This window comes from Alligator sinensis, unplaced genomic scaffold (genome assembly GCF_000455745.1).
Source record: "Alligator sinensis unplaced genomic scaffold, ASM45574v1 scaffold118_1, whole genome shotgun sequence".
In the NCBI taxonomy this organism is placed as follows: Eukaryota; Metazoa; Chordata; order Crocodylia; family Alligatoridae; genus Alligator; species Alligator sinensis.
Window position 1 is genome coordinate 1,556,806 of NW_005841850.1, and position 17,229 is coordinate 1,574,034.

At 43.5% G+C, this 17,229-nt stretch overlaps 1 protein-coding gene and 1 long non-coding RNA gene across 3 annotated transcripts in view; one reads left to right on the forward strand and one right to left on the reverse strand.

The window, feature by feature from the left end:
- LOC112551100 overlaps positions 1-12,458 on the forward strand; it is a 29,949-nt gene extending 17,491 nt beyond the window's left edge. Inside the window, exon 3 of the long non-coding RNA XR_003095258.1 lies at positions 11,861-12,458. This is a non-coding gene — a long non-coding RNA (uncharacterized LOC112551100). The remainder of the gene's footprint in view (positions 1-11,860) is intronic.
- PPM1D (protein phosphatase, Mg2+/Mn2+ dependent 1D) overlaps positions 1-17,229 on the reverse strand; it is a 51,557-nt gene that overhangs the window by 14,163 nt on the left and 20,165 nt on the right. For both annotated transcript variants that reach the window (XM_025210125.1, XM_025210131.1), the window contains exons 3-4: positions 12,452-12,680; positions 9,831-9,955 (exon numbers count right to left, since the gene is read on the reverse strand). In XM_025210125.1, coding sequence (XP_025065910.1) covers positions 9,831-9,955; positions 12,452-12,680 — 354 coding nt within the window. The remainder of the gene's footprint in view (positions 1-9,830; positions 9,956-12,451; positions 12,681-17,229) is intronic.

Sequence of the window (17,229 nt, forward strand, 5' to 3'; positions counted from 1 at the left end):
GCTGCTGTCCAAGTTCACCGCAAGGGCATACATCTGAAGCACATTAACCTTTCATATCTGAAATGCAATTCTAGCAACACAGCCCAGTTACAATGCCTTCTAACTCAAAACCTCCCCTGAATAAGCAGGCAAATAAAACGGAGCAGCATTACTCTGATGAGCCACTAACTCCATTAACTCCAGGCAAGCTTTGACAGTCTAAGGGCTCAAGGGAGCACTGCATAAGGCTTAACTGAAAAAAGACACGGGAAATACTTGTATTGTGGTCTCTGTCCTTGTTTGAGGGAGGTGAGAGAGAGATGCTCCAAGGAAGAACACTAGTATAAAAGAATGCATATTCTGGCTTCCTTCGCACTGACTTGTGATATCACTTGGACTTTGACAACACACAACATGAGTCTGAAAGCCATTCACACCACCTGTGCACAACCACATTTTGCAATCCAGCCAAGCGTTAGTCATGACAACAAGCAAAATCAAGTTCAGAAGCCCATCACGTGTTATTAACGGGATTATAAAAGCTGCAAATTGGCCTCTTATCTGTCATTCACCTCCTTCTCCACCCTCAAAAAAAAAAATCAACCCACTATATCCCCAAGCCAATTGACTCATCAGGCAGAAAAACGAACCCTGGTCTCCCAGATACAATAGGGCATGATATTATTATAATGTGTGCACCTCAATCAAAGCTACCATCTCAGGACTCCCTCCCCCATGGCTCAGCAGAGCCAGGCAATACGTTTTTAAAAAGTAGAGTCAGAGGGTGAATGTCAATGCATCTTAGAGCTGCTGTATAGACAGAATGCTAAATATCAGCTGCGTATCTTCTGTCCCCACCAGCTGGAGAACACATCATCTGCCAAAATGGCCAAGAAGAAGTGGCATAAGCCTGAGCGAAACAACAAGCCTTACTTGGAGAATTCTTTGTTTCAGCATCCAAGAGAAGAATAGGATGTAAAACTAGGAGCATATACTAGAGAAGAGTGACGCTTTCCCTAAATCATCACATGCTTTCCACGTTTTCCTCTCACTGTAAGAAGTCAGGAAGGCAGGTAGATTTAGGAAACTGAGGAAGTCAGGTGATGAGACTTGCCAAGTTGGGACCATGCCAGTGACAGGGATAATGTTAGAAAACCAGGAACTCTGGGCTCCCAGAGTGCGACGAGGAGAACACATTTTTTCTCCCAGCTGAAAACTTCCAATACCACATGCTGTCACTACTATAAAGCCAGTTACTTTAAAGTATTACAGAACAAGGGTAAGACACTCCTCCTACATCCCCCAGCTTCTGTCCATACAAAGGAGACACTGAACATATAACGAGCACATTGCTGACACTGAAGCCCAACATGAAAGGCTTCAGGGAGACTTCAAAAAAAAGAGTCACTCCATCTATACTGCATACAATGTGTAGCCATGAACTACATCACACACTGCAAATTAAAAAAAAAAGGAGAACGGATTTCTTAATGACAGAAATGGATATGAAAGCGAACTCGTATTCAACCCATTCATAAAAATAACCAGTCGTGTGTTCCTCCTTACTAATTTATTGCCTAATATAAATCTTATGTAAAAATCGGATTACGTCCCTACTGAAGCCTGGAATGTTTTAACAAATAACTGAGTTACAACATACTTGGATTTCAATCCAATCCAGTCCTTCTCCCCTCAAAGCAAAAACATGCGTCAAAAATAACTTAAACCAAACTCTTCTCTTTAAATTTCCTCAACGGTTGTTTTCTTTTTTGACATTCAAAAGGACATTTGAGGGGGAGGGAGGAAGAAACCAATCTGATTCATTTTGTAACTTTTTTAATAACTCCTCTACTAAGTTTCTATCCTACAAGTACAAAGGAACCACTAAATGTTCTCTTCTCAGTCTTAAACAGGCAGCCTTGCTGAGAAGCGTGACAAATCTAGACAGCTCTGAAATTGTGACCATTTAACTCATCCTGGCTGGTTTGAAACTGAAAAGGGAGAAAAACCAAAAAAGCAATAAAAACAGAAACAGTTTAAAACGTTTCTATAATGAGCCACAAGAGGGCATCTTTACCGCAGTCTTGGGGAGATCAGACAAGTGCAGTGTCATGCATTTCTACACGGTGGCAATATCCAAAGCTATTAAAACTCACTGTGGGGAAAAAGGGGAAAAACTATCAGGAGGCCAAAGTCAAGAGCACAGACAGCTCAGCTACCTGGAAGCCACTGAGGCATGTAATCTTTTACTACACCATAAAACACAAAAGTATTTCTTGAATGGTGGTAGGAAGCCTTCTTCTATATACTTTGCAAAGAAATGTCAGGTGCACTAACAGCAAAGCCTGGGGAGGCATGCACACTGACTTTACTGCATCTTTCATAAGCACCATACTCGCTGCAAAGTCAACAGAAGTCAAAGTAGATTTGAGGAACCAGCCAGCCAAGTGAATACAGCAGTGGTACAACTTGGAAAGCTTCACTTTAAAAAAGAACTAATGCACATAGCACCCAAGATGTATTGGATGAGCAAAATGTGAAAAATGAACTTACAGACAGTGATGTGTGAGCGGAGAGGGGACAGCAAGAAGTGAAAGTGTGAAACATGGACAGCTGCCTTGCAATTTCTGATCTGGACTCAAGTCCCTCAGTGAGCACTAAGAAGGCATTTCAGGCACCAAAGGGACAGCCATTTCTTGATAGGATTTTGACAAGATGTAAAAAAGGACACAAGGAAGAAATAGAAGAGTCTATTGTCTGGAAGTGGAAATAACTGATTCTGCATTTAGGAGAATATTCATTACAGTTTTTAACACGTGCCCAAGGAACAGAAAGGGAAGGTTGTGCACTGAGGCTCTAGAGACAACCTAGTTGGGGGAGGGAGGGGGGAGGAAGTACCCTTCAAGGTAAATGGATCCACGTGTCTTGACATGAACCACAGCTCAAGCAACAAATCGCAGACTTGCCACTGCACAGGAACTGAAGGGTGTATTCTGCATTTTATCCAGGTCCACATATGTATTTGTTTCAATAAAAAGCTTTTCTGGGGGTTCTGCCAACTCTAGGATCGCGTGGAAGGCAACAACTCTTTCTGCCATATTAACTTTGCTGTAAATACAAATACTGCAGATTTACTGAGTTTGCAGCAATGTTACTCTGCAATTAGCTAAATTGAATGTGTCCAACAGAGCCCACCTGGCCTGCAGAGCTGCTTTGTCCGGCTGGAGCTGCTGCCATAGCACAGAGCACATGGTGCCAGCTCTGGTCTGGCACAGGGGACATGGTGGGAGCTGGAGCCTTTGCCATGTGCCCCAGGTTGGAGACAGAGCTGCTGCTGCCTCCCCCCACCCCACACACCTGCTCTGGGCCAGTTATATCTGCTGCATGCTCCAGGTTGGAGCCAGAACTGCTGCCGCTGCTTCCTCATGCCCCAGGTCCAGCCCACAAAGAGCCCTGAAGTCCAGATCCGACCTATGGTATAAAGTGAGTTTGACACCCCTGGGCTAAATGAAAGCAAGATGTGAGCAGTCGGAATAGCTCAGAAAATGAAAGTTATTTACTGTCATTCTGACTCATATGGATTTCCTTTTCTTGATTTTTTTTTTCCCCCTTTGAGGTAAGAGATAAGCCTTTGTGAAAAGGAAAGTAATTCTTGAGACAGAGGGAGCAGCTAATTTCTGTTAATGACTGTATACCAAAAATATTGGGATGCCGTTAACTAAAGTTCATGTTTTAGAGTGATGGTTACTTAAAGGGAAGCAGATAAACAGTAGGAAGATTTTAAGTCTGCTGGTGTGCATATAATGCAAACACCAGTATGCTTAGGGTTGATCTGTGAGGAGGAATCCTCAAACTGTTATTCAGATGCTCTGAAGATTTTCCATTTTAAGAACAAACATTTCATAAAGAGACATCTATGGAACCTAGGCAATGACTTTCCATCTCTCGTATCCACAGGCATCCACAATTCAAACTGCAATTTAGCAGGGTTGATCTCTACACTGTCTTATGTGCGAGTAACCAAACAAGCAGGCATCCTGGGACAACTGTGTCCACTCTGCACAACTGATTTTTTTTAACAGTCTGTGAAAACTAAATCTTTATACAAGGATCCTAATGATACTGGGCCCTCTGCCTCAGGGTTTTGATGCAAGCAGGTTCAGAGAGCTTTATAAAACCATTCTAGTGCTCAATAGGATACTCTGACAGGTTGCTCCCATATCACTCCACACTAGTCAGCAGTCACATAGATACTATGCATTTGGAACTTAGTGCCCCAAAATACAGTCCACCCATTTAAGGTGTCAGCAGGGAACCCAACACATTTATAAAAATCAGAGGGAAGCCCATGCTGTCAGAAGCTGCTTGATTCAGTTTGCTCTACTGGATCGAGTACATGGATTAGACCTCCTAGGTTACTTACCAGACACCCAGCCTCTTACCCAGATACCATGACCAAATCGTCATCAAAATACAGCCAAGTGTTGCTCCAGCACCAGATGCTCGAGGCTGACAGGTTAACCTAACTTGATTAGAAGTGTAATTAAAGTGCTGCCCATCTGCTTCTGTACATCTGGAAATACTTTTTTAAAAATAGGGCCAGAGAAACAATTTCACCATGGCCTTTCCTAAGCATGTTCAGTCAAATCTCTGCAAAACCCTTCATTCCTGGCTGGCACGTGGGAGAAGGGAAGCAGGAGCTGTGAAATATTTGACACAAGCAGCAGGGGTTTTGAGGGTAGGGAGAGGGAACAAGAACTCCTCCCATCTGGATGGTGCAGGTGGTAAGTTGTGAAGGCTCATTACAAACCTGAAGTAACCAGGTGAATGGAGTTCTGCCGTGCCATTAGTATTCCTGACACAACAAACTGGGCACAACCCATAGTCAGCTACTTTTTTTTTCTCCCCTCACTCCCCGCCCACCTCATCTTTCAGTAGTAAAGCTTAATTTATGCATGAATATTCTGCACATTGCATCAGAAGAGCTGAAAGCACTCTATATGCATTTCCAGAGCACTAAGCACAAGCTTGGCACTTGTTTCTTCTGTATGGGAGACAACTTAAACACCCCTGTGAGTTATTTAAGAAGTACAAACATACTGCATTCTGTTTAAGTGCACGACCTTGGGAGCGAAAAGAAACCATGCACTTACCCAAACTTTATGTAAGCAAATCTCATAAAGTACAGAATAATTTGTCCACTGTGGATGCAGTGATATCAGCAACCCCAAAATGAACTAGTTCCTTTTGTTTTCTAGGTTCTCATAGCAGCCCTTTGACAGCTGCTTCCCCTTCACTGACACTAATTATTCTGCAGGTCAACAAAGTACAACTACATTACAAAATACAGAGGAGGATAGAGCTGAAAAATGCTATGCACTTAAGCAACATATGCACTTAACCAATATGCAGCTAATCTATTTTTGTTAGAAGATAAGCAACAGGCAAAATATTGGGGCCAACATCATATCGGGCATTTAAGTGAATTGCCCTCTTATTTGATATGCGCATAAGTAGAATATACTATAGATGACTTCATGCATTACTTAAAAAACATCCACCACTGCAGTGGAAAGCAGATACAACTGAGCAGTGTACAGTACCACTGCTTAGTTTTGGGCAGAAGGATACTGCATCTAACCTGAACAGCAAGGATGAACTATGGGAGGACGAATTTGGCTGGAATGGCTCACACTGTGTGCCAATATCCTCTCTGTTGTCCAAATATTTGAATGACACAGTGTTTCACTATGGCACCTACATTGCCTGTTTCTCGAGTTTTTAGCTACATTACTGGGTTTAGAAAAGGAATTAAAAAAGAGGCTTCAAAATGATTTTGTCCCCATTCCATTAACCAGAATAAAAATATCAGAATAAAAATAGGTTAATGAATAGTCATGAGAGAAGAAAGTTGGTAGAAATTCATGAATGCAGTGCAATGTCAGAGCATGAAAAGACCAGGCGCACCCCGCCATGTAATCATTTTGCCTGTGTTGAGAATTTTGTAATCTTTTATCATAATGTGCCAACTTTCAGTAATATCAATAGATTTACTCCTGATAATGCCTGCTACAGGCAGGACAGAATTGCCTGTTTATCAGACTGTTGTTCCCCTAATAAATTCTGGCCTAGGCATCGTTGTTTGTGGTGCTAGCACCTTGGCAAGAAGAGGCATGATGCCCAAAACTGGGTAAAGTGAGGCCACTTTCTGCACTAGTAACCAGCAGAATCAACTAGAGCATTGGTAACAGAAGAGTATATCAAGTCTGACAGTTATTAGCGTCAGAGCAAATTGCTCTGCTTGGAAAGGCTCCAGTGTAGGAAGTGTTCATGCCAACCAGGGTAGCAAGGCTGGGAGCCAGCCAAGTGGTCAAACAGGCTTCAGTAACATGAATACCAACGGTTTTAGTTGTGGTAGGTCTGCTGTAAGCAGCTTTTGAGGCCAGCATGCCCCTCATGAAGTGAAATCCTGTTTCCAAACTGTGCACCATCTGGGTCCGACAGAGAGAAAAGCAGCTGCTGTGTTCCTTTTCCCAGGAGGTTGGCCATGCCTCATCGGAAAGGGATGTGAAGAGGTTGCAGAGTCTCCTCAAGCAAAGCACACAAACACTAAAACATTGATGTTCAACTCATTGTAAACTTGGTGTCTTCAGACCACGTGAGAGAAAGAATGCCCTCTTTTAAAGGACCCAAATATGCTGAGCTTTGAGCTGACAGAAGATAGATGTCCTCATTTCTTGGACTCGAGACTCTTCAGCAATCCTCTTCATCCACATGATAATCGTAAAGACCACAAATGGGCTTAACAGATGGATCATTCCCTGAATCCCCATCTGCCCAAAGAAACCAGCCAAAACCCTTTTGTGGGACTTGCTGAGAGGAAACAGACCAGAAGTCACTGGGTTTCTTAGAATTGGCATGATAGGCTGAAGATCAGAGAAGGAAAAAGGAACGGCAGATCTTTATACAAATTAAAAACTCCAAAGTAACACATGCTCTTTGTTAGGTAAGGGAAGCCAATGTATGTGTTAACCAGTGGCTGGAGCACAAGGCTGAAATTCATGAACCTGGATTGCATGCTGCTACTCCGCTACTGACTCATGACCTGGACTTGCTTCGTCAATAAGCACCTCTCGCACAGGCCTTCTGAAGCAGAACGGACATTTGTAAGGCACCGCTTAAATGTAGCATTACTGTAACTTTAAAAAAAGATGGGGTTTCTTTTCACATTAAAATCACTGAAAGGCCACTCCCCATCTCCTTTGCCCCACAACTCAAACTTACCACCTTGCTTGCTTTGCAATTCTGTATTAGAACAGGGCTGTCCAACTGCTGGCCCAAGAGGGGTAAACATGTAGCCCATGGGCTCCCACTTGACTGCTGCCACCCATATTACTCTAGCTGCAGCAGCAACTGGGGCTCAGGACTCCCTCCTCCAGTTTCTACAGCATGCCCCGCCACAGCAGGTAGGGTGGAGTGGAGCATTGCTATGGTGCAGCCTGCTGTGTCAGGGGAACCAGAGGCCCAGACTGCCTGTGTGGCACAGTGCAGTGGGGGAGCCCATGGCCAAGCAGCTGAAGGCGAGATAGGCGCTCTACATAGTGCAGCAAGGGAGAGGAAGGGGACTAGTTCGGCCCCTTCAGCATGTGGCCCTCACTGGTACACAGTCATGGGGCATGCACGCCCCCAACTGCTTAGAAGCTGGACCATGCAAAAGAGGAAAATCATTTCCTCTTACTGTGGGGCAATTTCAGGTAAGACAGGTAAAGCTTGCTTGTAAACTAGTGGCTATGCTATGCTGTTGTCAAACTGAGGACTGCAGTTCCAGAGTTCGACAGCCCCTCGGGACAGTCACTGCTGGATCATTTAGGAACCAAGTCACAATAAGGCTGTCCAGCTGTCCCTGTAAGAATTAAGTCACGCTACTGTGTTTACAATGACAAAAGAATTCAAAACTAGCTTTCCATAAAAGGTGCATTTACTGAACAGAAATAGTGGACTCCCAAGCAGGGACAGGGAAGAAAAGAGAGAAAGTGAGCTGCCCCATGCTGGAGTTATGCCCTGAAGTGCAGGGGAAGGAACTGACAATTGGTAGGTAAAGGCTGTCAGTGGCTTCTTACTACCAGCTGAACAATTCATGGAGCACGTTCTCCAGGAGCCCTCCGACAATACAGACAAGATCCAAATATGCTTCCTGAACATGTTTTGCCCGATACACTGTGCGCCAATGATCCCTTTTCATGACCTGATAAAAGCAGTCATCATAACACATAAGACTAAGTCTTATCCTTGGTGTCCTGGGCAGCTCCATGACTGGGGCAGCATCAGCGTCCGCAGTGCTGAACACAGCAGCATGACCAGTCGCTGTTGCAGTCGCAACTACTTTTGTGCCTCCCATGAAGGCAGCACTACTGCTTAGCACTAATGTTATTTTTCAGGGACCTTACATGGAAAAGCAGAGGTGGCACCACAAAGGGAAGCCCCAGACCTTTCACATCTTGCTACAGTAGTACTGGATCTGATCATTTCATCAAGCATACTAGGGTGTGCTTTTATTCCACTTATTCCAAGCAGAGAAGAGCCCAGCATGATCCTCAGCTCAAAGACATACACAAGAACAAACCAACCTGCTTTATATGAAAGGGGGGCAAGCCAGCTTCACACTGACAAGGATCCAAGTCCTGGTAGATCACATGGCTGCGCCTTCACTAACCCAGTCAGAAAAAGATGCCCTTTAATTCTATACGGCAAATTGAAATCAACTTTTATTGTATTAGAAACAAGGTCTAGATTGTAAGAGGGCCTAGGAACCAATGAGAAGTAGGCCACAATTTGGGGCAAAGCATCCACACCAGAAGACAGGCAGGTGATCCAGGCTGACCTGGACAGGCTCAGCAAGTGGGCGGACGAGAATCTGATGGTGTTCAACGCCGATAAATGCAAGGTTCTCCACCTTGGGGAAAAAAAACCCGCAGCATCCTTATAGGCTCGGCAGTGCTATGTTGGCTAGCGCTATGGAAGAAAGAGACTTGGGGGTCATCACTGACCACAAGATGAACATGAGCCTGCAGTGCGATGCTGCGGCTAGTAAAGTGACCAAAACGCTGGCTTGCATCCATAGATGCTTCTCAAGCAAATCCCGGGACGTCATTCTCCCCTTGTACTCGGCCTTAGTGAGGCCACAGCTGGAGTACTGCATCCAGTTTTGGGCTCCACAATTCAAAAAGGATGTGGAGAAGCTTGAGAGAGTCCAGAGAAGAGCCACGCGCATGATCAGAGGTCAGGGAAGCAGACCCTACGATGACAGGCTGAGAGCCCTGGGGCTCTTTAGCCTGGAGAAGCGCAGGCTCAGGGGTGATCTGATGGCCACCTACAAGTTTATCAGGGGTGACCACCAGTATCTGGGGGAACGTTTGTTCACCAGAGCGCCCCAAGGGATGACAACTAGGTCGAATGGTCATAAACTACTTCAAGATTGTTTCAGGCTGGACATAAGGAAGAATTTCTTTACTGTCCGAGCCCCCAAGGTCTGGAACAGCCTGCCACCGGAGGTGGTTCAAGCGCCTACACTGAACACCTTCAAGAGCAAACTGGATGCTCATCTTGCTGGGATCCTATGACCCCAGCTGACTTCCTGCCCTTTGGGCAGGGGGCTGGACTCGATGATCTTCCGAGGTCCCTTCCAGCCCTGATGTCTATGAAATCTATGAAATGCACCAAGAGCTGCCAACAAAAAAACTACTGGGAATATATTTTCACTGCTCTGTGTGCAGTGACTTCCTCCTCTATATAAGATACCCTGACTGTTTCATTGCCTCAGTAATTACTTGCTGTACATGGACACCACTTACCAAGTGCTCGTGCCACTGCCAGGAATGGAATCTGGTCGATGACGGTGCTCCTGCGCACGGGCCCATTGTGAGTCAGCCGAGGTCTCTTCCAGACGACCCGATTCACACCAGACTTATTGATCACACTAGACATATTGTAAGTGAAGAATAAAAGGGGCAGGGCAAAGGTGGATAAGGGGAAGGAGGAAACAAAGAAAACCAGTCAGTTATGCAGTATCAGAAACAGCTCCCCCAATGTGCACCGGGTTAATTCTAACTACTGTGGTAGAGCCTACAGCACAGCCAAGCCCTTCAGAAAGGGGGGGACTACGATCATGGGGAGGGCTTGAGCTCAGCTTTGGCAGAAGGGACAAAGGAGACAGTAAGACAGCAAATGAAAAGCTGTAGTGGAGTTCAGCCTGCAGCTCATTCCTCCGACACCAGAGATGGAGAGTCCGTTTCCCTGAGATGCTGCGCTGGGCAGTACGTCCAATCACAACTGGGGCTGGTTGTCATTTTGGCTCTCTCAGCTTTCCTCACCTGCCCCAGCTCCAACAGTCCACAGAAACAGTGCATGGTTAAAAAAAACCCAAAATAAAACAAACAGCAGCATTAACCAACTCTTCTTCAGAGGTTTGCCATGTTGGAGCAGCGGCAAGAGGCAGAAATAAAAGGAGAACAGTCATAAACTGCCCTGAGGCAGGAGGCAGCAGGGAGAGAATGAACGAAAACAGCTTGGCGTTTCAAATGTAACACCTGCTCTCAGATGTTGAGCAATGGGATTAGTTCACCTGGAAGGAGTCAGAAGGGACAAACAGGCGACAACACTGCACAGAATAAGGGCAAGTGCAAACCAGGGATTACCCTGAAGAAGGGAGATAAGCCATTTATTGCGAGAAAGGAAATGGAATAAGGTGTTGGTGAAGCTCAGTCTTTAACAATCTAAGGACCAGGTATTAAAGTTTCCTTTATTTCATCCACAGCCAAATAAGCACTGAAAGGCTCTGAGGCAACCTCAAGACTCTTCGTGCTAACTCTATTCCACATGCAACATCCAGGACTTATATCAGAGATGAATAACACACCAGGGCTTATATCAGGGATGAATTTGGGCCCATCCAGTTGGGCACTGTAGCAGGGCAGGGAGGGTCACACACCATGCCCCCAAGGTTCCCTCGTTGAGTGGTACCACTAATGGTCAGATCGAGTTAATTCCACTCTGCAAACACAGACTTTTAGCAGGAAAAGCTTCCTCATTTTCACTAAAACACCCATTTCTCTTCTCCCATAAATTTTTTCCCACCCTCTTGTACAGGAAGAGATGTCCTGAGAGCACAGTCCCACCACACTCCTACTGGGGAAAGCTGATGGAGCAAAAGCTAGTACCCAAAACAATCTATCTGCTGAACTCGCATGGAGAGGAAGTCCCAGGGGATTCTTCCACTTTCCACTAGAAACTTCAGGATATAGTCAGCATCCTTCACTCAGTTTCAAAAAAGTAGGTTTGGAAACCTGTAACTTATGGGCAACTAACCTAGTGAAGGAGCAAGTAATTCTCTCAGAAACCTTCCATCCCAAATGCACTCATCTGCTTCCACCTACTAGGCACAAATATCTGAAGGTTAATGAGCGGACCGGGTTCTTGCATGAATGACATCAAGAAGAAAACCTTCAGTGATCTCCGTCTCTGAGCTACTCTGAGAAGAGAATAGTGCCTATCCATCTGGTGCAGAGCTGCAGAATGAAAGAATGCAGGGCTTCTGTGAAGCCTTGCCAAATTCAAGCACTGAGATTTGTTTCTCAACACATGCTGTCTGAACAAGGTTGCCTCCTTGCTCCCTTGGCTATGGAGAATGTGCAACAACCATATTCCAACTCTTTCTGATATATTTTAGTGTCAACCACTTCAGGGAAAAGAAACCCAAACTCAGGTTCAGCAAATAAACGAGGTGTTAACATTCAAATACTGGGCCTTAATATTTGAAGACGTGCACAGTGTTTAACAGGATATGCATGTATGTTTATTGATTTGGGATCTTTGTTTCCTTTAGACAAAAGCTTTGCAAGGCCTCTTCTACAGCTGCCACTATTACCTCCAGGCCAATGGAGAATACATTGGAAAAAATTAATTTTACTGAGCAGTTAGAATCTTCCTAATTAGACACAGAAGAAAAACTCTATACGCTCAGAGACCATCTCTTGGTACCAAAACTCTGTCAAAGCCTTACCATTTTCTTCATTTGACAGACGGAGCACTCCACAGCTCAGAAATAATAAGGACATTTGTTTCAAATACCCCAGAATCTACGGAGAGGAGAACCCCTCCCCACCACTCTTTCAGCAACATTTTAGAACCATGCCCGCACCCCGCACTTTGCCTAATGGTATTGCCAGTGGTTTAATTTATCTCACCCCATAAAACACCGGAAAATGAAAATAGCACCAGTACTGAAATGCACAGCAGTTGCTCCTTGCACAGCTCACAAGCTGGACAAAAAGAGCCAGGATGGTGGAGAAGTGCAAGAGAGCACCAGCAGGGTCACCAGACAGGCAGTGAATAAGCAAAACCAGACTTGAGCCCTTTCAAATCAGCAAGACTGGGATGGTGACTAGAGATGAAAACTGAACAGAGAAACAGTTACCTGCCCCCAAGTCCTTCGATTCTCTCTCTTTCCTTCGGAAGTTCAGGCTTGTGATCCTGCGTCACCTCCACAGCCCGAATGAAGTCGTCTTTGGGGTCATCCTGGACTCCCAGAACCACTCCTGAATCGCCAACATGAGCCACATACATCTTTGACCCACGGATAATTACCACGCTGGCAGTAGTTCCAGAGGTACTTGGGAGTCCAGTCATGGTCTTCGGCCATTCCGCTGCAATAAGAAATAAAAGCTAAATTTTCAAAGTTGTTAAATTTGTCACGCTAATTCCCTGCTATGGGATTTTTTTTTAAAGAAACACCAACATGCCCACACAAGACACTAAACTACCCACAGGAAAAACAATGTTTTACCATGATATCAAGAATTTACTAATGTCATATTCAATGCAAATCATGCCGCTGTCAGTCAAACAGGCTGTACAGGTTCTCCTTTCCTCAGGTGTTTCAAGCCTTACTGCAAACAGCTTTCGTGATTTCACTGTAGTTTCTATACTGTCCACATATTTTTTTAACAAAATTCCACAATGCTACATTTGGGCATAGTAAATTCTGTTCATGGGACAAAGGCTAGAAAAGCAGAAGGGTAGAAGAGCAAGATTAAGGGATATGTTGAAGAGGCTTGCATAAGAGTACAGTGGGATATGTTCAAAGGGATATGTTGGAGAGGCTTGCATAAGATTACAGTGAAGCATACCCACAGCCCCACAATGACTCCATGATCGTCACTATCCCAAGTTGCCTTCAACTTGTAAGATATTCAGTCAACTTCTCCCACATGGCAAGAAGCCTGCTGAGAAATGCCTTCCCCTAGTTTGTTTCTCAACCATCTGTACCAAAAAGCTGCTGCCAACACAGATAGCCAGCCAATGTCACAGTAATTTAAAGCCTCTCATAACAACTAGGGCCTGAGATTTGGGTGTTTCATTAGTTAACAAATAAAAGCCTTGCCCTCCTCCTCCTGGTCTGGTGGACCCACATTATAACATCACTGTTGCTGTTTCCCCCTTCTAGCTTAACCCAGAGACTTAAACAGGTCAACTTTTCATTCTGCACCTTAAGAACAAGCTGGCGCATCTTTTAAATAAAAAGATACTACCTTGTCCCTGTTCTCCCCTGCCTTCCTGAACTATTCCGTTAAGTCTTAGATACAGTCAGTAAATCCTACTTTTTGTTGCATACTATAACTGTAAATACTCCCTTCTTATACCCCGTATTTCGTGGACGGGTATCAGCTGCATTGCAATTCCTGGAGCGTCTCAAGGTAAATATATGACTAAATTAATATTCCATTATGTTCTACAGTGGGAATACAAACACTGCAGCAAAACCAGATTATATGGCCTTCCTGTGTGACAGCCCAGACACTTCAACTTCTGAAATGACATCAGAAGAAGGTGGAATTTGGCAGTGTACGGCCTGTAGTAGGAAAGACTATTCACTGCAAAGAAAGCCGAAGTCAACCCCAAAAATGTATATGCCTGTTAACTAAACCCCGATGAGAAATATTTCCCTGGTCAATAGAGATGAATTAGATAAAACATTTGGTAGGACTGCGTTTAAAGAGTTTCAGAAAAAATAACATGGACAGTTGCATTAGCAATACAAATGTTATGCTTTGATAATACCAGTCACAAGAGATCAAGCCTTGTTTGCAAACATTACGTCCCAAAATCTTTGTGAAAGGCAGACTATTTTCCTCCTCTTTTTGCAGATGAGGCACGGTGAAACTAAGCGATTTGTCGAAGTCGATACAGTAAGCCAACAACAAACATACACACTGAGCCCTAAAGCCTGAACCTCCAATCATGTGCTTAACCACTAGAAAAGTCTCTCTCCCCATTAAAATATTAACCGGATACCAATTTCCTCCTAAAAATCGCATTATTTTTTAGTATAAATTGCATCTGGTCTGATATAATCATCAAAAAATGCTTTTTCTAAAAAGCATAACAACTATGGATATTAACTGTAATACATATCAAATGGAGAGAGAATGAGTAAGGTAAGCAGGATTTCAACCAGTGCACTTATTACACAACAATTTACCCCAATAGGAACTCATTAGTAGCAACAGCCCCTTCACAGCATTAAAAAGATACATTAGAAAAATTGAATTAGTCTTAATGAAAGATGAAAGCCCTGTAACCAAAAGTCCCATTAAAAAGCAAAAAAGACAAAGCAGCATCAAATTTTAGACTCTCATTTAGCCATGCCCACGTCTATCTACATTAAAGGGCTTAAGCAAGTTAAACCTTGATTTGGTTTAGTGGTAAATGCCACACACAATCCAGCACAGGACTTTCCTCAGGGATTCAGATCATGCCTGAACAGACCTCAGCAGAGGAGTTAGGATTCTCAGCTCAATTACAAAAAGCTTAATGACTCTGGTTAAGTCGTTTACCTGCCTCAGGTTCCTACTCCATAAAACCAGGATATTTACCTACGTGATCAATCAAGAACTGCCACCCCCTTACAAAACACGTCTTTTGCCTTCATTAGGGAAAATGGTGCACTTTAACTGTGTTAAGTGAGTTGGATAAAATACTAATGCTGTCAAAGCAGTTTGTAGGCTTCACAGATTACACTGAGTTACAGAAATCAAGAACTTTAAAAATGTTTCACAAGAAATTTTATGGTTGCATCTTTTTCTTATGAAAACAATAGCTTCAGAGGCCCTCCAATGAACAATAACACATCCAGGCAAATCACATGGAGACTCCAAGAAATAGTGGGCCTAGTATATCAACGCACCAGAGTTTTCCTCCTTTCTTTGGGGAAAAGTACAACAAAGATACCATGAATTAGTTGAACTGTAGAACTTGGAGATTAACACTTCCCTTCGGGCACTAACACATCATCGCATTATGCCTCTGTGGTTTAATTTTTGCTATGTTTAAAAGTTAAACTTATTTATGCAATTGCATTCTGAACCCCCACATACTTCAATCTTGCAATGTAGTTAGCTAAAAATTGCCTCCCTTCATTAGTTTAATATCTATTCAGTATGGAGTTACACAATGGAAAAGCGTGAAAGAAAAAAGTCTACATGCTGAATCTCATTTTCACCCCTTCAAAAAAATAAGGCCTTTAATAACCCTATTGCAGAAACTAATTGTTCCACAGTAAAAAATAACTCAAAATAAAGCCAAATCCATTTCTGTTCCTCCAAGATGCAAACAAGTAATCTTCATTTGACAGGATGGAAAAAGAAAATTAAAGAGGTGTATTACAAGCATGCCTGAATCCACAACCTTGCAGATGATTAGATCAAGAAATCTTTTCATTTTTTTTTCTTTAGTTTGAGCTGTATCACTACTCAGCAGAATTATCCTCCAGGGGCCCTTTCCCAGCTGCTTGTTCTGTCAGAGGGCATACTGCAATAATCATCAAGTACCTAATGCAGATGTTATCACAATTTCACATCAGGGCCAATGCTGACACTAACTGTCACCTGCCCTGGCACCACAGCTGAAGTTCAATATTTAAATGTGACCACAAGTCTCCAAAGACTTCAGGTAATGTGCCATTAAGCATGCCAGCAGCCTAGCAAAATCCATCTTACAAGTTGGTTTTTACCCTTTTTCCCCCCCCACTAAATTTGCAAACAAGATGTAAAACCAACTTCCTATTGGACAAAGTCAGTCCAGTGTGCTCCAGACTCCAGCGGTCGAGACGATACAACGTGGTGATCATAAGTTATTTTTCCTTTATCAAATGCACTGAGAATATATGCCGCATTAGCAGCTAGAAGTGATAGAGCATTATATATTTGGGACTTTGGTGGACTTGCTGTCTGTCCAGAATTGCTAAAACAGCTTCCAAGAGTTCCCAGCTCCAGCTGCTGCTTTCCCTCCTCATTGAAAATACTATCCTGACTCTCAGATATTTCTTGCTTTTTCTCCACTCTGCGCTCCCTGCCAGAAGAAAGTTAACTCTGAAAAGCAAAAAACTGTCTGCTAAACTTGCTCATTCTGGCCAGTTAGCATTACTGAGCTCAAACCACGGTCAATCCGCACCATGGTGTTAATAACATTCTTTTCAAGATGTATATACATGTTCTTATTGCTGGTCTCAATCTTAAAAGGACCTTTACAATGTGTTCAGGTTTTCAAACAGATAAGCAAGATCAAAGTTCATCCAACTAAAGCTGGCACTGTAGTTCATTAAGGTCACAATATACTACCATCCATTTCAATACACTCCACTAAAAGTGGACAACAGTCAAAAAAATTATGAGAGAAGACTAAGAACAACTGTGTTGCCTGGAATTACAACTGTTTTGCCTGTAGGCCATAGTCCCACTTTCACCTATTTAGCATCAAAGGGAGAGCTGTTATTACATCCAGGTGCCACATTGGGCTAATGTAACTCAGGAATAAAAGCTGTTTGCCTTTGAGTCTTTATTTCAACCTTTGCAGTTACTGGCCTGAGATGATATTCTATGTATTAGGGGCTGTCCATAAAACCGATACAATAACAACACTTCCCGCCTAAAAGCTAGAGTCCAAGAGCCCTTGCCAACACAGTAGCATTATTTTTAAGCAAAGGAGTTAGATATGGGATGCCCCTATCAGGGAAAGCAACCTTGCTAACATGTAGTTATACTTTTAGTGTAGATAAGGTGTAAATTGGATGTCTGCAAACTGCTTAAAGATGGTAACAAATCTTCAACAGCTGCTGCTGCTTTTTCTAAGCACACCTACACAAACTGTTGTGTACGGTACTCTACAATAATGACCTAAAACAATTTAGTTTACAGA